Below are 24,169 nucleotides of genomic sequence, written 5' to 3' on the forward strand. Positions count from 1 at the left end.
AAATGTACAACTCAAAAACAGTGCTCACCAAATCGTAAGTTCGCTGCAACCCCTTGGGTTAAGTATAGATCCAGACGCGCTATCAATTAACAACCTATGTTCCGTGTTTTAATTTTGGCAACAAATGAATCGATTTTGTAGCAAAACACAGGTGTATTAATCCTGGCCAAAAAGCCTTTCAGTAAGTGATCCCGTTTTCAATTAGTGAGTTCTGCAATACTATTGCCTCTAAGATTGACAATGGTAACAAGGCAATGACTTGGATAGTTCATGGAAAATTGACAATGGTGATAAAACACAAAGGATGAAATAAATTAAAAACATTTCGTCTACATTTTTTAGGATGGTTTTAAGCGATTTAAACTTCCAATATTTTCATATTTGTAGAAAAGAGTTCTTGAAAATATGAGAGTTTAGGTTGAGTTTTTGGTTTATACATTCTCACGTAGGGCTTCTGACCACTTCCATTTCCATCGACATATCACTATCAGATTACATCATGTCAGTAGGCGCAGGCGCTCTTTGTATCCACTCAAAGCTGCGCAATCTACTGCATTTATTCATATGTGTTTACAATGTATGTAAAATACTGTATTGAAGACACCGTTCGGGAAACCGGGACATAACTAGCAAAACCAGCGATGTATGTGTGTGATGGTGAAGGATGTATGACACTATTCAAGTAATTCTTTGATCACAGACGGTTATGTCTGGACGATAAGCTCTAGCTCGGGATCGTTTTTCACATTACTTTATATTGCGGCATTATCACTTGGATAAAATCCGTTGGTGATTTGGCGGTATTAGAACCTGGGACTTTGGGGCCGAAGTCCCACACTACACCAGCTCCCAATAATTACTGACTTTCTAAATAAAACTTTCACCTTGCTTACGTTTCCTCTACGTTTTAGTACCGGTATGGTATGGATTCCCCTTTTTTGTACATTACCAACCATTGTGGTGGCTGTAGGAAGGTGCGTGGTGATCTAGAGGATAATCAATGATGTTATATAAATGTAGAAGGGAGATGGGACAGTCGGGATGAAAGCTTCACCTTCTCTTCCTGCCTCCACCCCCACCTCTCTTGTGTAATCTCCCTGCAGCTTTCATCTATAACTCTCACAGTTACAGTAGGCTATAGGGTCCTCACGCAAGATTGTGCTCTTTACTTGTGTCATTTGTCCACAGTTAATTGTTGGTTCGCTGACTTTTTCAGATATACTCAGTAAAAAATAAAATAGCTCGTTTGATGTCCCTTACTGGGTAAACATTTACATTTATTCCTCAATAGTATGTTGTTTATCGTAATTGTTTCCTTCGACGCTAGTTCCTTCGATATCAAATTTAGATTTCTTCAGTTCTACAATGTCCTCAAGACGTTTTGAAAGATCAATGTCCATAGTTGGGTTTGGTCCAGGAAAGTTACTTCCCTTTTAAACGTCTATCACGGTCCTTTGGACTTCAAAACTGAAGACAGAGTTTGTAATACATACCTACTCTTTTCTACTCTATCCATGTGTCATGTGACTCATAATAGGAATTAATTACTGTTGTTTGAACGTGTAATCGTAATACTGTATATGCAAATTAAAATGTTTGCTACTTACTACAAAGTAGCTATAAAGTTCCGATCTACATTCGGATTCCTTTTCAAGGCTCCAATTACTGCTAAACAAGTAATCTCGAAATGAGTTGCCATAAAAAGATAAGCAGAGCGTAACACGGTTACTACAGTACAGTTGATTCTGTTTGACAAACTGTTAACATATCGCTCAAAAGATAGTTGTAAATTGCCACAAAAATCTGTTATGTCGCCCGGTTCTGCTTATTAATTCGGATTAATCGATAATATGGAATCATTAAAAATTTCGCCACGAAATAGGCTTTTAAATATTTACTGTTGTATCAAGATAGGTTTCCCATATATTAGGGCAACAGTATGTAGCAAAATCTGGTAAATATATAGTCCAATATCTATAGTAAAATATATTTTTCCAGATATTATATTGAGTCATTATCTACTAACTACAGCGGGACCTCAATAACAAGAATAACACCACCCTCGATAACAAGTGAGCCTTGATTACAAGTGTCATTTTCAAAAAATAGTCCATCCTCGATTTTATATTACCCTTAGTTACATGTTATTGCAAACTCGATAAGAATTCAACCACGAGTGACTTTTTTTTCGAGGTTGTACTGTAGAAATGGTTATTTGGGACATTAGGAAACTTGGTTAGATTAGCTAAAAGTAGGGAACCTCAAATAGCAGCAGTGACTAAACTCATTACCGTTCACAAAATGTATGTGGCTTGGTACTTTGTACTTTAATAAGCTTGGAGGCGCCATGCCACGCTGTTTCAGTCAAGGCCCGAAGCCCGACATTGAAACAAACTCTGAACAGCTGATCGCAAGGTCAAGTGGAGGGGGTGCGCAGGGCTGGCAACATACGGTCGATACCGTTCCCGCAACAATTTCCCTCCATTTCCCTCCCCTTTCCTCCGTGATAGGCTGCTAATGTTAAAAGTGGGATTTACGTAAAGTATGTTTCGACATCAATCATGAACTATTTAATAAATTATAAGAAATGATGATGAGAGTTTTACTAGATTATCAGTGATTTAAAAACATAAGTGGTTTCTTATATGGAATGTCCTATTGTTTTTACGTGGATTAATTATAATTTTAGTGATGAACATTATTATTTTTTTACAAGTAATCATCCAACATGAATTCAGACAGTGATGACAAGTGTTAGTAAAAAAAATGAGGTTTACACTTTTTTAACCGATTCCAAAATTAGTGGTATTAGAGGGGTTGTTTTTAATCATCACATTGGTACTTTGGTGTTATACCGAACCCACCAAACCTACGTGTGTTTACGTGTGTTACGTATTTGGAATCGACTTCCAAATACGATTTTAATAAGCTTAAATAACAAAATCTTCCTAACCTAACCTAAAACATAGTCCACCCTTAGGTTATGTTAGGTTTTAATTATTAGGTGTGGTCAGTTTATCACCAAAGTACCAAAGTAGCATCACAATTTTATCACATTTGTCTATAATTATAAACCACCTTACATCTTTAAAGAAACCCACAGCGAAAATATTTATACTGACGTAAACTTTCGTTTGATAGAAGTAATATAGTATCCAAGTAAAATCCACCATTCAGCTTTTTTTATTGGTGGAGGGGAGGTTCTCAAAGGTGTTACGAATGTTGTTGAGTTTACCCAGAATCTTTTTAGGGGCCACCCGAAAACTCAGGCGACATTAGTTTGGGTTAGGTTGGTATTGTCCCCACTAGTACAGTATACCATTGGCAACAATTAAAGCACTATAGAGTCCGCGGTTCGAATTCAACTATGTTGTCAAAAACCACGTGTATGAGATATTTTCTTGTAATCAATTCGGTTCCATTTCACTCTAGTACTGAATGATGGTTGTGTTTGTGTTACAGACTGCCGGTGGTGAGTGACTGCTCGCCGCAGGCTGGTCGAGTATCTACCAACCACCCAGGGTCCAGCAGTATGGCTGTCTCCAGGGTTCCGAGCCCCCCGCCCCAAGAAGTCAACACCCCCGTCGCCGAGAACTGGTGTTACACTCAGGTAACGTACAACTAGTGAGCAAAGTGATACTGTTTAAACAAAAAGTCACGTGTGTAAATAAAAAAAATAAAATAAGAACTAATCACGAATTGCATACTATATTTTGTCCAAATTTTCGGAATTAAAAAAAAACATTATTGTGTCCAACAAAATGTACCTACAACATTGAGGTTAGGATTTTGTGGTTTAAAAGCTGCATGCCAAAATAATCTGACTTTTTGAATTAAGTTTATAAAATCAACTACTCTTGCAGCAAGACGAAATGCGTAGAAGCAATGCAGTAAAAACAAGCTAACAATTTAATAAACCTAAAAAATAGTACAAGCAAGGAATTTGGTACTGATGTTGGGTATATCTTCCATTTGAACATACTAGTCCCATAAATTGAATCTGTGCTACGGCCGCCATCTTGGAAAATGGCGGCTAATTTCTGTATTTTATGCTATAGATGCTTTATTATTAGAGATACAGCAAAACATTATGTAAATAATTTAGCCCATTTAAAAATACACATTTTAATTATTATCAATTTTCTCTAAACCCAACGATTTTTTAGTTATTTACGATTTAGTATACTGTATTACGTTTTTAATTAATCAAAAATGGGTGTATTTTTAAATGGACTACATTTTTTACATAAAGCGTTTTGCAGTAGGCCTACATTGTCTTATAATAAAGCAGCTATGGTGAAAAATACAAAGATGGCGGCCGTAGCACAGCTTCAATTTTAGGGGCCTTTTAGTAAGTTCAAAAGGAAGATACGCCCAACATCTGTATCAGATTCCTTTTTTGCTTGCTTGTACTATTTATTTTTGGTCAAAACAGATTTTTATTGTACTAAAAGTGGGAATACATTAATTGAGCTTAGTGGTCCGGATTTTGTCGATACTGTAACGACTTTTATTACACCCCCAGAGATGGATTATGGACTGAAAAGTCACTTTACTGCACCTTTAAAGTCTTTAAGTCATGTCATCTTGCACAGTGTCTTTTGGATCCTTACTCATTTTTCGGATGTTGCTGCGCCTCGCCTGTAAACATATCATTCGTACCAAAAATCGTGACTTTGGAAGTGGCAATTAAAGTATATTGTCAAGTTCCAGAAATGAATCTTGTTTTCCATTTACATCTAAATCGCCATATATATAATAATCATGCCATGAAATTTCACCTAAACCAGATCGCAATATACCAATTTTGTAGAATTCGTGAAAATATGCTTTCCCACAACAACTCTTTCGAAAAAGGTTATTTTGCTCTTCCAAAAGTACAAACCCCTAGAGGGTTCCTAAGTGATCATTATCTTTAGGTGCATAAAATCATACACCTCTAGACAAGTTTCTATCGTGGATAAATGTTATCTTTGGATAAATGCAAATTCCTAAGGGTTTCCTAGGTTTGCCTTCTTTGTCGCAGTCGTAGTACCGTTGCCGTCACCGCTCTGGACGGTCAACAACCTCACTACAGGGTCATACATCCGAGCTCCTCGGCGAGGAAATCAAATGTAACACTGAAAGAAAAGCTAAGGAGAATCTGGTTGTCTAGGTTTAAAATCTTCGCGTAAGAGCTTCGACCTTGCTTCCTTACTTCTGATAGTCTTCATCATAACATATCGATACTCGAAATCGTGAATTTTAGGGGCGAGCTGTACCGTGGTTGGTTTTAGTATTGTATTTGTTATTTAATTTACTACCAATTAGTTGATTTGACTGTAACCCATATCTAAAATACCTCAGATTAACTTAAAAGTCCACCACGAGGTCCTAAGTTTTTCTTAACGAAGATTGGTTTTAATTTAATTTAATTCGATAATGTTATTTCTCATCGATGTCTTTTAGGGGTAACGTTTTTACTATATTACGTCTACTATCTGCTCACGAAAAATAATTGTTAATGTTGGCAAAAAAGAAAAAAGGAAACCTTTTGATTTTACTAGCAAAAAAATCACATATTTTTATTATAGTAGTTGAAGATTTCTACATACGAGGTCTAAAATTACATACTGTACTTTCATGTAATACTAGGGGGCGATAACCTATGCTATTATTGGACCTTCTTATCGAGGACTAAACTAACATCGTTGGAAAAAACCCTGAAAAATATATCCTAGTCTCTACATAAAATCGGTTTCATGTCATTTTAGACTCAGGATGAATGAATAGTCATTTCCGCAAAGATAACATACTAAACTAGTCCTTCGTTAGTTTTCCTTAAACATTATCCTCATTCTAAGTTCGGAGTATCGAGATGCCACTGTGGTAGCATTTGATCTCTCGAACTATTTTACAACGTAACTTACTTGATATTTTCTCTCTTGTACGCATTATTCATCCACGCGCAAGTGATTATCCAGTCAATCAATTGATGTATCGGAAGGTTTTGTAACATACAAGCGTCAACAAACCCATTACGCGGTATGGGGTCCACGCGCGTCCAGATATGTAGTAACATACATGTAAATCAATAATCACGTTTCAAACTATTTGAGTGAATCTATTAATTGACTAAATCGCGTAAGGATTAAAATTTTTTTTTTTGTTAAGGATATTGAAGTGTCATTTTCTTATTCTTACCATATGTTTACGACGTTACCCTGAGCAAAACTCGTCCCCCATTAAAATTAACTAAGAAAATATATATCCAAAGGGATGCAAAATATGGAATTTGCTCCACCAGTGGAACCCAAATCTAATATTAAAATTTTGTCGAGGGACATCGGCTCATATTCGTGCCGGTAGAGATTTCATTTTTCTCGGAAGTTGTATGCGGCTTTGTTATTGTAGGTGGACTCGTAGCGGCGCGGCGCGCCTTGTGTCAAAGACCTTGGAATTTACATGTTCCATCAGAGCAGAGCTTAGCACTCAGCCGGTCCGGTGTGGCACGGAGGCACGCTCTTGGAGTAGCTGTACGCTGTAGGTCGTTGACATGCCGCCGCCGCCGCCGCCGGTTATTTTAGGGGGCATTCCATTTCATCTCGCCCCATTTGCTAGGTGCAACCCGGAAAATGAACACGTCACACAGAGCAGATATTGTTCAATGTTTGATGCTGTAAATTAGATGGATTACGTACAGTTTGAGGGTTGCTGGCCAGTCATAAACAGAAAATATGTTGTTGAATTTGTTGGATCAAATTTGCGTTACTCACAATTTGAGGGGGTTTCATTAATAGCCATAAATTCATTGACTAAGCAATCGTCACTACAAAAGCCAGAGGCATGATTGAGGCAAAGAAGGGGTGGATGAATGGGAGGCCAAGGTTAGAAGATAAGTTATAACCTCTGTCTAAATACTCACTCCTGTCAGAGGGCAGGTGTAGAATTCGTGAATTACAATATTGGTTATATGAAATCATTGGTAAATTTCTTTATTAGGTTTGAGTACTATCGTTTGTCCTTCGGATAATCCGTAAGGTTCATCCCAGCATTTCCAGCTCACCTGACAGTGACGCACGAGGCAAGGTCATCTCGAGGTCGGGTGTCGGATGCATCCAGTATCCGATACATCCCCTCTCCTTCTTGTGATCATCTCCCGCCGCCAGGTCAAACATTGTAACGTTCACTGTTAATATACAGAGCTTTTGAGCTTATAAATAGTCAATGGTTGTGCTATTTGTGGTTTGTAGTTAATATATTTATAGGTATCGTAACTGACGTTAAAAAATGACGGTAAACGACAACGTTGTTTTATATTGACTGAGATGAGTTTAATACATTCGTCCGTTCTCTGTCTCACTCATGTCTACACCTGGCCTCTATAGTAAATACTGTATACGTCTATGAGACATAAGAGGTCATCACTTATCTGCTGACCTTCATCCCATCATGCCTCTCATTGATCCCATCGATGTACAATAACTCCCTTGATCCGCCCCTTCTCTACACCACTCATATCTACACCTGGCCTCAAATCAATATACGTCTAAGAGACATAAGAGGTTATCACTTATCTGCTGACCATGGCCTCTCATTGATCCGTCCCTTCTCTGCACCACTTATGTCTACACCTGGCTTCTTAGTCAATATACGTCTAAGAGACATAAGAGGTTATCACTTATCTGCTGTCCTTGGCCTCTCATTGATCCGTCCCTTCTCTGCACCACTTATGTCTACACCTGGCCTCTTAGTCAATATACGTCTGTGATACATAAGAGATTATCATTTATCTGCTGACCTTGGCCTCTCATTGATCCGTCCCTTCTCTGCACCACTTATGTCTACACCTGGCCTCTGTAGTAAATATACGTCTATGATACACAAGAGATTATCATTTATCTGCTGTCCTTGGCCTCTCATTGTTCCGTCCCTTCTCTGCACCACTTATGTCTACACCTGGCCTCTGTAGTAAATATACGTCTAAGAGACATAAGAGGTTATCACTTATCTGCTGTCCTTGGCCTCTCATTGATCCGTCCCTTCTCTGCGCCACTTATGTCTACACCTGGCCTCTGTAGTAAATATACGTCTATGATACATAAGAGATTATCATTTATCTGCTGACCTTGGCCTCTCATTGATCCGTCCCTTCTCTGCACCACTTATGTCTACACCTGGCCTCTGTAGTAAATATACGTCTATGATACATAAGAGATTATCATTTATCTGCTGTCCTTGGCCTCTCATTGTTCCGTCCCTTCTCTGCACCACTTATGTCTACACCTGGCCTCTTAGTCAATATACGTCTAAGAGACATAAGAGGTTATCACTTATCTGCTGACCTTGGCCTCTCATTGATCCGACCCTTCTCTGCACCACTCATATCTACACCTGGCCTCTTAGTCAATATACGTCTAAGAGACATAAGAGGTTATCACTTATCTGCTGTCCTTGGCCTCTCATTGATCCGTCCCTTCTCTGCACCACTTATGTCTACACCTGGCCTCTGTAGTAAATATACGTCTATGATACATAAGAGATTATCATTTATCTGCTGTCCTTGTCCTCTCATTGTTCCGTCCCTTCTCTGCGCCACTTATGTCTACACCTGGCTTCTTAGTCAATATACGTCTTAGAGACATAAGAGGTTATCACTTATCTGCTGTCCTTGGCCTCGCATTGTTCCGTCCCTTCTCTGCACCACTCATATCTACACCTGGCCTCTTAGTCAATATACGTCTAAGAGACATAAGAGGTTATCACTTATCTGCTGACCTTGGCCTCTCATTGATCCGTCCCTTCTCTGCACCACTTATGTCTACACCTGGCCTCTGTAGTAAATATACGTCTATGAGACATAAGAAGTTATCATTTATCTGCTGACCTTGGCCTCTCATTGATCCGTTCCTTCTCTGCACCACTTATGTCTACACCTGGCCTCTGTAGTAAATATACGTCTCTGAGACGTAAGAGGTTATCACATACAGTATATGCTGACCTTGGCCTCCCATTGATTCGCCCCTTCTTAGCCACACTTATGTCTACACCTGGCCTCTGTAGTAAATTTACGTTTATGAGACATAAGAGGTTATCATTATCTCCTGACCTTGGCCTCTCATTGATCCGTCCCTTCTCTGCACCACTTATGTCTTCACCTGGCATCTGTAGTAAATATCTGTGAGACGTAAGTGGTTATCACTTATCTGCTGACCTTGGCCTCTCATTGATCCGTCCCTTCTTTGCACCACTTATGTCTACACCTGGCCTCTGTAGTAAATTTACGTTTATGAGACATAAGAGGTTATCATTATCTCCTGACCTTGGCCTCTCAATGATCCGTCCCTTCTCTGCACCACTTATGTCCACACCTGGCCTCTGTAGTAAATATACGTCTATGAGACGTAAGAGGTTATCACATACAGTATCTGCTTGTAATCTTAGTTTACCAACTAAAAAAGGAACGTACAATACTCCCACAACAGTTTATGATGTCGCCGCCGGCGCCGGCTACGTGCTCCAGGGCGTTCAGCCAGCGGAAATGCACACATAATGTCTGGACTGGACTGGCTACCCGGGAGGGCTGGAACTGCACTCACGGTCAGTCCCTGGTCCTAATCCAACTACGGAACTGCACTCACGGTCACTTTGAGCCTTTCTGGGGGTACCGGAACTGCAGTCACGATCAGTTTTTAATTAGCCTATGTGATATTTTGCAACAGCATGATTGAATTGATTAAAACTTATTAAATTAGTTGAAATATATTGAAAAGTTTTGATTAAATTAATCTAAACGTCAAAAAATAAACTTACTACTGACATTGTAAAAAATACACATGTGTACAGAAAATTCTAGCATAGTATTTACGATAACATGATAGGCTATATTCTTATTATAACGAAGCTTCTTTTGTAAAGGTTAGGTTAGGTTAGGTTAGGTTAGTTATTGTTGTATTTATTGGGACAGACACTAAAACGTGTATTAAATAAAGTATTGGATAAAGTAAGACAGAGGACGGAATAAACAGATGACTAAGGGGCTAGCGAAGCGTTCAGCCGTGAAAGACCGATTTTTGACCGTGAGTGCAGTTCCATATGGCTTAGGCGGGCTACCCTTCCAACCCTTGTAAATTCCTTTGACCGTGAGTGCAGTTCGTTGTCAGCCGGCTACCCATTTTGAAGAATGGAAACGTTTAGCTCACCTTTCCTTGTCTCGATAGATCATAGCTCATATAGCTCACTGTACCTCCAATAGCATGTATAAGACATAAATACAGTATGGAATTTCGACGCTGCGTAGGTTCCTGAGCACGTATTTTACCATGTGGACGAAATAAATCAAAAGTTTGGCATTTATTGGACATATTGGAATTAGTTAGGTCCTAATTTTGCAAACCTCATAAAATGTTTGGTTATGTTTCTACATGTTTACCTATGTTTCCTTACAGTACGTGTGTAGAAAACCTGAATGCCTGTCTCTGTAACATCACCAAAAGCATATGCCACGCTAAACAATCTTCAACTTAGCCAACAAATCTAACTTTAAAAAAGCCAGCTTATAAATAAACCGAAAAAGATTAGTCGAAAAATTGCTGGAAACCGAACTTAGAATTTCTTATGATACGTTTTATTTATCTTCATTCTTCGCGATGACCACTGAATGGCAGGTTTCAGAAGCGAAAACTGGGAAAATCCGATTCTATTAAACAATGTTTAACAATAAAACCCCCCTCCTCCAATTTAATCATAACAGCATAACGTTGTGTGAAAGTTTAACCATAGGGTTTGCTGAAAGACGAACAATCGTATTCGTGGTTTGATAAATTGTTAAATATTAATATTAATAATTGCATTATACATAATTGACCTTGCTATATACAATAGTTCATACGTTGTGCATCATACTGAACTGTACAGAATTTTTAACTCCAAACCCCGTTGTTTCGACTCTATTTATTGCAAATTTTGTAAATATTCATTCTATTTATCAATAAAAAACAAGTGATATCAAACGTTGTAACAATCAATGATTAAAGTTAGGAGATTGTGCACCGGCGTTGTATGAGTCATACGCTACTGGCGGGCGATAAGGCAGGTCCCACTGCGCGTGCGTTAGCGAAAAGTCGCACTAATAAACATTTTGTGGCGCGACGCAGTCGCCCTGCAAAGATCACGTCCTGACCACACTTTGAGCCGAGGCGCCGAGCCTTAATGTGCGTTTGGTCAGGTTAAGTAGTCAGTAGTGTTGTTGAGTGTTGTTACAGTAGTCAGTCACTTGTTGGCAGGATGGATATTGAGATATTGGATGTCGTGTCGGTAAGTGTCAGTGTGAATCGCTAACAAAGGTGACCTAACCTAACGGGGTAGCTAAATTTTGAATTACTTTCAGAGCAAAACTGACGTCACAGCTAAGGGGGGTTAAATTTCGCCCGCGAACTTAGAGTTGTACAATACGAGTTGAATTAACGGTACAATAAACACACTTTAAACGATTGGAATTCAATTAGAACAAAATAAATAAAAAAAACAAGAGAGTACGGGCCGGAATTTTGACCCCACGTGCGTGAGAACTTTGAGTTTGACTTCGGAAGACACGTAAAAAGCGCCTTTTGAACGCGTTTGCAAACATAACGTGACCATCGGTGAATTAAGTACAGGGTGAGGCAATTAGAACCCCCAATTTTTAAACAGTACAAGTGTAACGTTTTGACCTACGTCAGTTATTAGCCTTTTCAATTCAATTTTTAGAACCGAAAAGATTCAATTTACCTCATTGTTTACTTACTTGACAACACTGGTTTGGTTAAGTAACGGACCAACGGTGTTCAAGGATTGAGAAAAATCTGCATTCTAATGCCCTGAGTGTCATATTATCAGCTGGCAACGACCATTCCATCCAATTGTTGATCTGCTGACTTCCGCTAAAAACTCGCACATTCTTTCCCATCTACGTTCTTTCCTACCTATGAAGATTAAACTAAACGATTTGCTAAACAAATTTCTCAGAAAGGGTTATTGAACGATTTTTATAATGTGAAATACTTCTAGTGAAATAGACCTAGGTTTGTAATAATCTTTTACACCTAATCAACTAAACGTTAAGAGTAAATACTATGTTTACTATACTTTTTCTTGGTTATCCATTACTGATAATTATAATAATGTAAGAGATGATTTATTTTGTTTGTTTTTATTCATAAGCTGTATTTAAACTATGTATGTTTTCAATACATTCAGTATGACTAAAAAATGTGTAATATTGTCTACTTAAGCACCTAAAACAGTAATGGTTAGAATATTGATAACAGTGCCTATTCCCTGAAAAAAGTAACAGAAACAGTATGACGTTTTGAAGTATGAAACGGTAATGAAGTTTTACAAACGTAATTAAAAGCGATCATAGGTTTAGTAAAGTAACTCGCCAAGGGTCGTGCCTTAAATTTCTACTTGTGTCTTAAAGACTAGTTTTACGCGATCGTTGCGTAGAAACTATTATTGTAATTTTGAACTAGAACTCGTTGTTTTGACGTAATATCTTATGCATGGAACAAAGTCCCATCAAATAATCAAAACATAACTACATAAAAAACTCTGTTTATCCACCAAATCAAGGTAGAATTAATTTTATGAGCTAACTTATAAAGATATTTTGTGATTTAGTTAACTAAGATAATAGACAATTGAGAGTAGTATGACACAACAAATACACCACACCTGCCCAACATGTCTTTTTGATCTTCGCATACGGTCTGGTCATACACCAAACCTGGCTTTTCTTCGATCATTACTTACTTGAGCGTGTGTCTTGTTATGGTGCTATGGTACAGTGGCTCCATCATTTTCCACTTATTTTTTTAGGGATAAAGCGTGGATTAATCACTATTCTTAAGGCACGATGTTTATTAAAATGTCATAGCTAAGTAAAGGTTATAAAAACAGCTGATTATTATCTCAAATTGTTTTATTGTCAACAAGTAATCGTTACTGCTGCAGCTGTTTCTTCCCACGTTATATTTTTGTCCGTGTTTTTGGTTTATTGAAATGATCAAACATTTGCGCTTTAGTTTTCTCAATTAGTCAAATTATACAGTTGTGAAACTGAGCAAGGTTAGTTTCGAGTGATGACGTTTAAATGCAGTGAGTTTATTTGTGTTTTAGTTTACCTGTATTTTATAAATTGAAGAATGAATGATCACACTGTAAAGGCAAAGTATATAATCAGGCATTCTGTACATTGTCTAAAATGAACCAGACAAAGTTGAAATGGAACTCATATACTTTGCCTAGTCATTCTATAGAACCATATTTTGCAGGTAAAGTTAAAAATACGCTGTTGTGGACCTTTTTTTGACTTTTCTTTCCTTTTATGGGTAACCTAACCCAAACATACATATCGAAATATTTCATTATCCGAATGGATTTTTGGACTTCTCCTATTTTGGCCTAGCTTCAAAATTTATGGTAGACCTAATTGATATTTCAAGGTTAAGATTTGTATCAAGTTCTTTTGAAAATCTAGATTGATTACCACTGGATAACATTTTTTATTCTTAAACTTAACGTCAATACATGTCAAACAGCACAACAAAATTGTAATGTATGTTAATTTCTTCTGAAGAATCAAACTACCCAGACCAGACTTAGGCGTATTTTTTTTTTAGAGCCAAATTACTCAAATACTCTTGAGGTACGTGAGCTTTCTTGTTGAAATAGCAAAGTGGCTATTGTTTGTAATACTATTTCCTAGAAGTACATATCATAATCTTAGAAACCAACAACACTAGTCCATAAATGCAATGAGATTTATAATTGAGAATGACTACATAATGAACGATAAAAACAAACTAATTATACGCAAACAATGCTTAAATTAATGCTTGAATTGGCGCCTAAATGCAGATAAAAGTTTAATATGCAACCATAAACCGCTTTACAGGGGGGGGGGGGGTAGGCAGGGATTTGTTCTCATTGACAAAATTGATCAACGAGCCAAATAATATAAAGGAAGTCTTAAAAAATGTAGGATAAATCTTTTATGTGCTACTAACTAACACTCAAAACTCTAATATTTTCAAAATCCCCCAAAAGATCTGCCAGTGTCGCAAGTTGTAACATAAAATCCCCCTAGGACACCTCTGCAATCCTGTCAAAGGAAAAATTTATTTTACACCAAACTGCCTTGTAGAGAACGAAACTCCAATTCTCAATGAAACTGCTGACCAGTAAATGGACTTGTCAGTTTACATTTAAACTGCTGTCTAGTTGTTTTCACTATCATTGTGCTGTCCTGCGGTGAACTTAAACGAGCTTAGAAGAAGAATTTGACTCTTTTGTTACGCGTTCGGTATTCTTGGGCGGTTTATAACTGTGTTATGGCTGCATGTTTTTTTAAATGTCGTTCGAGGTTTTGCAGATTAATTGAATGTTATTTTTATATTTTACCTTTTGTTTTTCTCTTATTTTTTATTAATTTCAACAACAATGATACATGACAGACGTATATAACAAAATGTAGAAGAAAACATAATGTGGATGTGTAAGAATTGACATGATGATGAGATTACAATGATAGTGTGAGAGAGAGTTATTTTCATATGATGTGAAGTGATATTATTAATCAGACCAGTGTAAATTGATAACAATATAAATAACGACAGTATAAATTAACAACAATGCGAGAAACAACAATACAAATTGACAACAGTTAGACTAGAACAACAGTGCAAGTGAATTAACAACACTAACGACAGTTTAGATAAATTAACAACAGTGTACATAATTAACAACAGTGTAAAGAAATTAACAACAATAAAATTTGACTATATAACAATAATACTATGGCTAAAGGTAACAACTGTATAAACTGTTACGAAAGTTAACGTGATAAAAACAAACAAAAATTATGGCTCTGGAAAAAACTAACTACTTTTGACGAGTATTATCCAGAAAAAGGGTGTGTAACTATGAAAAGAAATTTAAAATTGAACATTTAGTTAGCAGCAGATGACAGATATTCGCTGCTGGTGGTGTACACAAGAAGGCCTTAAACTGGAATGAAGAGGCGGCGTTGTAACTAGGGCTTGTTGATTCAGCTTTAACCTAGAAACACAATTAATTGTCATCATACAAACTAGGCTAGCATAGCCCGTTTACTCAGGTGGACGAGTCGACTCGGTGAGTCACTGATATTGTATCAAACAACATTAAGATTGGCATTCCTGATGTACCTAATCTCAAATATTTCGGTCTACACTCCGTGCGGAAAGTAGCCATTTTCAATTACCTATAATATAAAGAAATTAATTGTTATATTGTTCCCGAAGCTCTAATTCAGAGCAAAGGAACACCTATCAGCTGATTTTCCCTTGATCTTAATTTACTTTCTTTGCTCTTAATCACTTCTTTATTTAGCCACTACACACACTAATGTTTGTTAACAATTATTTCTATTTCTGAAATCAGCTGATTTACTGTTCAACAATACAAATGAAACAGGAATAGAAATAAGCTAGTTTTGCTGTTGTAGTGTATGTTTATTGCAGAATAAACACAAACTTAAGCTAGTAATTTTTACATTGTAATGTAGGTCTTCTAAAACAAATGTTTGTATATTGTAATAATAGTTTAAATCTTACTAATATTTTTATCATTCTATATGTGGGTATTTTTTCATCGAAATGAAAAATACCGTGCATAACTTGTACCGAAAGTGATGTTTCGTCACTTGCTCGTATTATTCCCGTCATCGGCTTTGCCTCGTACGTGAAAATAAATCCCGCATGCTCGGATTTTCCTCACACGTGAAATATGGTTCCTGTGTCACACATAAAACTTGTACGTGCACCGGAAAATGCCACTTTGGGTATTAGTAATGAAATGTACCATTGTCATCAGTTGTCATAGAACTCCAGAACGTGACATGAAGACAATTTGTATTAGTTTGCTAAAGGCTGTCTCATGTTAAGTTGAGGCAGACTACCTGACCAGAGGGTATAGCAGGACAATGGCTAGACCGAACCTTCGACGGACCATACTTCTCAACATTTACTTAGCCCGCTACTTTACCTCACTCCGGATGATACCTGAAGAAAACTGGATTTAAGCTAAGCTCATTGTAATTGAATTAATCTGTACACGGATTATATAAATGCTTACCGGTATCTGTTACATGATAAACGATAAAACCAAGATTTTAGTTGAATACTAAGTAATTGCTATTTTATGAAGGTGATTAGTATGTAAACGGATAGTATTTTTTGTTTGCCGTATTTAAAGTTGGCAATGCAATTGTTTATCCCGTCGCCCCATGCCCCAATATTGCTACCGAGCCACAAAACATAACCTCAATTTAGTAGGGTTGTCGAGCTCCCAAGTTAATAGTTTGTACATAACAAAGACTGTAAATAGAACGTGATGTGCAATTCGTCGTCAAGTGCATTTTATAAACTCGATAAAATTGATGCACTCGGCAAACCTCGTGTGTAAACTTTTTATCTTATTGAAGAAAGTGTCACTTTCACTTTTCGGATGGCATCTGAAGAAAACAAAATTTATTCTAAGTTCACATTAGTTTATTTACAATCTACAGAAAATAATCGTATATGGATTAAATAAATTCATACATGTTAACAAGATTTTTGTTAAATTCAAAGTAATTAATAATTTATGAAGGTGATTTATAGTGTGTAAACGGAGAGTATCTTTTGTTTGCCGAATTTAATGTTGGCAATGCTTATTGTTCATCCCGCCGCCCGCCCATGCTGCTCAGTTCTGCCAAAAATCATAACCTCAATGTGAAAGTGGCCAAAAATCATAACCTCAACGTGAAAGTGAAAGTCCTCAATAGTGACTAATAGTCATTTATTTATTTAATTATCTTTTTTACCTCGTGCATGTATATTAAATTAAACATAGTTGGTACAACATGGTAACCATTGTAAGCAAATTCAAATTCGTGAGCTGAGTACTTTTAAAAATTCGATTTATCTCTTTCAAAAAGTGCCACTTTGCTCACCTGTTGCACAAAATAACTAACTTAAGTTAGTTTGATTTTCAACTAGGCCTACCTTCAATCCAACTTATTCTCTTTTGAGTGTTGTCTGATTCTGATTTAAATAAATTAAAGCAATCAAGCTTCAACCAAAGTGTTTTAGGAAAACTGATACCTATAAACAGTTTGTGAGAAATCCATGGCCTATTTACAACGAAAATCACATGTTTTTGTAGTTCATGATATTTTGTTTAAAGAGTGATGTTTTCAGGTGAAAGTGGTGAAGTTTAGCTACATGTGGACCATAAACAACTTCAGCTTCTGCCGGGAAGAAATGGGCGAAGTCTTGAAATCCTCAACCTTCTCCGCAGGAGCCAATGATAAGCTGAAATGGTAAGATTTATCAAGCTCAAATATAAATTAAGTTTAAAGCGATTTTAAAGAGTTGGATCATTCCTGTAACCACCTACTTAGTTGGATTTTGATATTCTCAAAAATAAGATAAAAACTAAGATTATTAGGCCTTAAGGTTATTTTGACACAATGTCAAGTTTGTATAAAAGAAGTTAAAAAATTACGTATTGGGTTTTGTATGATTTATATTTTTTGTTATAGGCCTAAGTCTATTACACAGTTATCTTAGGGTAAAAACACAGTGGAGCAGGGCAGGTAGCTGGTAGCCTGGCCGGTCGCTTACTCGCTTAATGCGATGTAGAATTAAAGCACACGTTGTTATGGGTACACACAGTTGCACCTAGTAGGTAGCCGACATGGTAGCAGTAAGCTAGGCGGCAAGCTAGAAGAATTGCCAAGTCGATTGTTTGGGAGCTGCAAGCGGGGAAGGCTCGACTGGGGCATGCGCAAAAATCAGAACTTGACAGCCACGTCGCCACGTGTTCTCGAGTTTGCAAGTTCCACGCAAGATCTTTCACTGTGCATCCTTTGTATACAGAGTGTTGTTTGTTTTAGTTGATTTATATGGTTGTTGTTTTGCTTACATGAAATAAAATAATGGACGTAGACAAATTGATATAAGAGGTTTTTATCCGTGTGCCTTTGTGGAGCCAAGCCCATCCGGACCACCACAACCGTCACGTACTCAACAAGTTGCAGAATGAAATAGCTAATGAACTAGGATTCAAACATACAGGGTGTTTACTGATATTGTATAAAAGGTTGTGAACTTGCACTTAAATTCACTTTATACTAAAGTTTAAAGTTAGGCCTACTGGATTAATCATTGAATGATGAAATGAATAATACACTTAAGTTTATCCTATGCTACTAATATTATAAGTGATCATATTAGTATCGGCAGCTAACAAGCTATTGTACTGAGCGCCACTGTGTGTATGTCCCAGCTACCCTCCAGGTAACCAGCCGTAATGCGGGGACCAGCGTATATGCGAGTATGCGACCTGCCCGGCTCCACTGTGTTTTTACCCTTAGTTAACTAAATCACAAAATGGAATTGTAGGGTCTATGCTGTCTTTATATAGCTCATAATAGCTTCAATTTTGTTTTGATAGATTATTCAGTTGTTTTTGGTCTGTTTTGGTTGTTGAATGAGAGTTTGTTGGATCAGATATTTCTCATAAACAAGGAGGAATTCAAATTCAAAATTATTTGAACACTTTATTAGTTTAAATAATAATCATCTGGTATTTATTAAAGGCAAAGAATTACTTCAGCCCCGCAACACATGTAATGAAAAGTGCTGCAATATGATAAAGTGTAATTTGTGCTGCATATGATAAAGCATATTTTGTGCTGCATATGATAAAGCAAAGTTTTATTGATCAAAACATTTGACAAAGGATTAAAACCTTATTTTTAATGTGTTAAATTAGAAGAATGGTTTTTAATTTTAACATTTTCAAAACTCCTCTATCCTTGTTCCAGGTGCCTCAGAGTTAATCCAAAAGGCTTGGATGAAGAAAGTAAAGACTACTTGTCGCTCTACCTACTGCTGGTTTCCTGTAATAAGTCAGAAGTGCGCGCTAAGTTCAAATTTTCCATTCTCAACGCAAAGCGAGAAGAAACTAAGGCTATGGGTAAGTTACCAGGACAAAAGTGTTATGTTTTGCTTATTAAGTGGAAAAAACACTAGATATTAAATATATATTCTTCCCTAGTAGTACTTAGTGGTGTGATAGGCTATGAAACCAAAGAAGTGATAGGCCTCACATTGGTCCTGGCATCATCACTGACAGTTTATCAGACAGTCAACAATGTCATAATCAATGTCCTCTGTAGGCCTACTAGTAAATGTTGTTACACCTCTCCATTGCATCTCTAACAAAACAGCTTACAGCATTCTTATTTAATTTTTACAAGCCAAAAATTTTTCTTTTGCATATCTCGTTGAATCGTTAAACATTTTCTAATGAAGTTTTCTGTGACACCCTTCTAAGCTGTTCTTGTTTAGTTGCGTGAGATTCTGGATATCCATGGATCACGATTTCCATTAATTAATTTTTTCAATGATAAATGTAGACTGTATCCCATATGTTTTCAACAAGCAGTGTGCAAAACACACAATATTATAAAACAAGATATTAGTAGGTGTAGTAATTGCTTGCAAACACATTAGGTGAAGGACAGTAGAACCATTTAATTCCCATTATGGTTATAGATAGCCATTGTTGATCCAAACAATGTTGAAATATTCATACTCATCCTGATAATGGGGGAGAAGTCTTCCTTTTTATTGACTGTTGCTTATCACTGTTTTGTTTTTTCTGTAATCTGATATCTATTACCAGTTTCTTGGTTTAGTAAACATCAAACCAATGATATGTTGTCTTTTGTAAAAAATCTAAAATATGTTTTTGATACTGTAACAAATTTGTATTTTAATCTATATTGAATAGACACTGCTTGCCACAATATCCTCTACAGTGAAAATTTGCTACTCAATAAAAATTAGCATATTTTCCCACATTGGTAACTAGAATAGACCAGATAATAATGTCAAAGGATAAACCAAATATCTGTAAAAAAGACTATTCAACCCCAATCAAAGCTATAAATTTTAATATTTTCAATAAAAAGTTGCTAAAATATCATATTAGTTATCAAACAAAAATCACATTCAGTAGAGTCCCGCAAACTGGGCGTAATGTGGACTGGAAGGGTGCTGAGTTTGTGAAATGCCGGGTTATCGGAAACTAGGGTTAAACATGAGAACAATACAGATTTTAAGCTTTTTAACCGCCTTTTTTATATTACAAGTCAGTATTAACCCTCCAAGTGTCCATAGTTTAGGCCTTAATGTCCACCTATTTTTGGCGCATTTGCAAGGTTTTATTAAAACCGATCTGAGAAGCTTAAAACAATGTTAATTCTACTGTTCTATATACCATTTTGTTTGGAAAATCATGGGCTTCAATATTATACATAAAACATAAGGAACATTTGTTTCAAAAAAAATTTTTAGGTAAAAAAAAAATATTTTGGAAAATTTTCAAAAAAAAAAAAAGTTTGCGCTCAATGAAATTATATAAATTATAGGCCTATAAATATTTGAAAATAGCCACTTTGTTCTAAATTTTATGAGGATTACAAATATATAATAATATAAGGAAGTAGATTTGCAAATAAATAAGTTATGGGCAAAAAACAGATTTCAGTACATAGCGTTTAGCTAAGAATGCATAGCCTAACCATAGCTAGGAATCTGGCTGATAATTTACATCAATATCACTACCTACTTCTTCAGGATCAACAACCAGCCCTTCAAAACCACTTAAATCTTCTTATAATGCACCACGTATATCACTACTTTTGATTTTTAACACTAAAACAATGATAAACGTAATAAAACACATCAGTCATCGGTCCGAGGGTAACCTAGCTATTTACAAATACGCACGTCAGCTGTCTGCTACAATTACGATCGGCTCGGAGAACATACAGCGCTGAGACAGACCTCTGGAGAAAGCTTAGAGTATAACGAAAAGAACGATACCTAACTCGATCCTGTTCAATCCGATTCAGTCAGTCATAGAGCCTTCGCCGTAAACGATGTTCGCGCGTTGAAAAATCGATGCGTGACACTACACAAAGTGTGTAGCGCGTCGATTTTTCGACGATGGACACACGGAGGGTTAAGTCATCAGATATAGTACAACAAATCCTTAGTACCAGTTACGAACAATTTGACTTAAGCTGGCTTGAGTCCATGATTAACTCGGACTCAAAAAATCACTAATTTTCTGAGCCAGGTGATGACCGAGTTATCCAGACTGCCAGGTTATCGAGTGCCGAGTTTGCGGGACTCTACTGTATTAGTAAAACCACTAGACACTACCAAAGTTTAAAAGCTGATTTAGATTCTACGACAATATAGTCTATATAGAATAGTCTATTATAATTTACGGCACTAGTATAGGCTACACAGAAAACAAAAGATAACTAACTATATATGGTTTGTAAATAGACTTATTTTGCTACATTGGAATTGTTTCCAATGTAGCAAATTAAGTCTATAGTCTATTTGTATAGACTGTTATGCTAACAGCACACTATTGCCGATTTTAGGTAAGCTAAGATAGGGACAATTCGTCTCTTGCAAGACGTATGTACGCCTCTTTATCTTGTAAGCGTCAAATTGTGTGCTCGTTTATACTCCGAATAGTCAGGTTTGCTATAATTTGTGCTCGCCTTTGCTCCATTTTTGGATGAGTTAAAGGAGGCAATATTAATCGAATTTTCTATTGTGTTTACCATTTTCCCGCTAACCTAAGACTGTCCAAACCTGAACAGTGTTGTTCGTTTTATGCCATTTTGGCAATGTTTTTGGCGGTATACGTTCGGAGAGTGTGTTGGCGTAAAAGGCTGAGCTCTTGATTCACATTCACATTTATCATCATGACTCGTTCTAAAATTCAGTGTAAATGTTCGGACAAACATAAAGTCACTCAGTAGTGCGGGAATATCTTGAAATATTACCAAAACCACAGAGAAATGTTCTAAGCAGTGCAATATATGTCCACGCTTGAAGTTAATGCCTATTAGTCAAATTTTTGTATAGGCCATATTCTGAACTTTTGTTACTTATCGTGCGTTTTCTGTTTTCAGAAAGCCAAAGAGCCTACAGATTCGTACAAGGAAAAGACTGGGGATTCAAGAAGTTCATAAGGAGAGATTTTCTTCTGGATGAGGCTAATGGATTGTTGCCTGACGACAAATTGACCATCTTTTGTGAGGTAATTGGATCGCTTGATTTGTGTTCAAAGATTGTAAATCAGTAATAAAAACATTGCAAGGTACTGTTAGGTATATACTGGTTTTGTGCAAAATTATAGATATGGAGAAACCCTAAAAATACTGTTAATGTAATTAAGCTCTGCACCGTTTCTCAAACTACAGATTCACTCGAATTTACAGGATTTTTGAGACAAAATATGAATTATGATCGATTTGTGTACCTGTTTCTCTTACATCATTAAAAGATTTAAGATTATATTTCAAATACATCTTTTGCTCCAAGGTGAGTGTGGTAGCCGACAGTGTGAATATTTCTGGACAATCAAACGCAGTCCAGTTCAAAGTGCCCGAATGCCGGTTGGCCGATGACCTCGGCCTCTTGTTCGAGATTCAGAAGTTCAGCGATGTCACCTTGTCTGTTGGTGGTCGAGAGTTTCAGGCCCATAAAGCAATCTTGGCAGGTAAGAATAAACGTAATCGTAAAATCATAAGTCAAAATATCAGAGTTTGTTTATAATCTGGGTGTATTGCTAGCCTAGTGTCTTGAACATAAATCTAGAAATTATTCATCAATAAAAAAACTGAAAAAGACAGTTTTGACCCGAGGTATATCCACTAAAATATTAGGAGTTTTGACCGTTTCCCCTAAAAGCAATTGTGATGGTGTAAGTCTTAGTTACTTGTTGATCAAAACAGTTTTTAAGATTGGAGTAATTGGGTGAAGGTAAAAACTAACTTAGCCTAAAAGTTGAAAATTTCTGTGACACTGGGCATTGAACAGCTATTAATACTTAAAATAAAGGAAATAGCTCTCTGTCAGCTCAAACAGGGCTAGTAGTCCAGGACCTGACTAGGGTTCTGTGTGCATGTCGTGTATAGAGATTTTTGCTTTTGCATTTCAATATAGGTGTCTTAGGAAGTGTTTTCCACTCGGGTGTCAAGTTCGCACCTGGTACGTTTTCGAGCTATGACGTCATCAAGATGGCGGCTCGGCAATTTTTAAATGCGTATATTTCGCAAACCATTTAACGGATCGGGATGATTCTTTTTTTGTTTGAAAGATATTTTTACAAACTATCTTTTTTGTATTTACACATTTGTTGTAAACTTAAATATTCACCGCACAATATTGAAAAACGTCGTTTTTATTGTTATTATATTTATTGTTTTGTTTATAACTTCTTAACCGCTGATAAAATCAAATACCACCCGTTGAAAAAGTTGTAGATAATTCTATACCCTTTCCAATGATACCAAACAATATGTGATTAGACCTAAAAATAAAGCAATGGGATTGAATAAACCGTAAAAAAACACTGAAAGTGGTGTACGGTCCGGGAAAGATTTAGTCCTGAACATGACTAGGGTTCTGTGTGCATGTCGTGTATAGGGGATTTTTCTTTTGCATTTCAATATAGGTGTCTTAGGAAGTGTTTTCCACTCGGGTGTCAAGTCCGCGCCTGTTTCGTTATCCAGCTATGACGTCATCAAAATGGCGGCTAGGGCAATTTTTAAATGCGTTTATTTCACATACCGTTTAACGGATCGGGATTATTATTTTTTTGTTTGAAAGATAATTTTACAGGAAATGTTTTTTGTATTTACTCTTTTGCTGTCAACTTAATATTTATCTCACTATATTAAAAAACGTGGTTTTTAATATCATTGTTTTTTAATTTTTCCTCATAACTTGTTAAACGCTTATAGAATGAAATAACTACCCATTACAAAAGTTGTAGATAATTTTATGCCCTTTCCAACGATACCAAACAATTAATGTTTGAAACTAAAATTAAAGCCAAGAGATTAAATAAACCGTTAACAAACAGTTAACACGGTAGATAGTCCGGAAAATATTGCGGCTGGAACAATTTTTCAAATGCGTATATTTCACATACCGTTTAACGAACCGTAATGATTCTTTTTTTGTTTGTAAGATATTTTTGAAGCCTATCTTTTTTGTATTTACACCTTTGTTGTTAACCTACT

General features: G+C 36.5%; 1 protein-coding gene across 3 annotated transcripts in view; it reads left to right on the plus strand.

Annotated features, from left to right (window-relative positions):
- Positions 1 to 24,169, plus strand: part of LOC128998337 (protein roadkill-like) — an 89,256-nt gene that overhangs the window by 59,780 nt on the left and 5,307 nt on the right. For all 3 annotated transcript variants that reach the window (XM_054424440.1, XM_054424439.1, XM_054424441.1), the window contains 5 exons: positions 3,463 to 3,610; positions 17,241 to 17,362; positions 18,872 to 19,023; positions 22,052 to 22,179; positions 22,464 to 22,641. In XM_054424440.1, coding sequence (XP_054280415.1) covers positions 3,463 to 3,610; positions 17,241 to 17,362; positions 18,872 to 19,023; positions 22,052 to 22,179; positions 22,464 to 22,641 — 728 coding nt within the window. The remainder of the gene's footprint in view (positions 1 to 3,462; positions 3,611 to 17,240; positions 17,363 to 18,871; positions 19,024 to 22,051; positions 22,180 to 22,463; positions 22,642 to 24,169) is intronic.

The sequence above is a fragment of the Macrosteles quadrilineatus genome, unplaced genomic scaffold (assembly GCF_028750875.1).
Source record: "Macrosteles quadrilineatus isolate MER2022 unplaced genomic scaffold, UCM_ALF_1.0 Scaffold_7__1_contigs__length_78375512, whole genome shotgun sequence".
NCBI lineage: Eukaryota > Metazoa > Arthropoda > Insecta > Hemiptera > Cicadellidae > Macrosteles > Macrosteles quadrilineatus.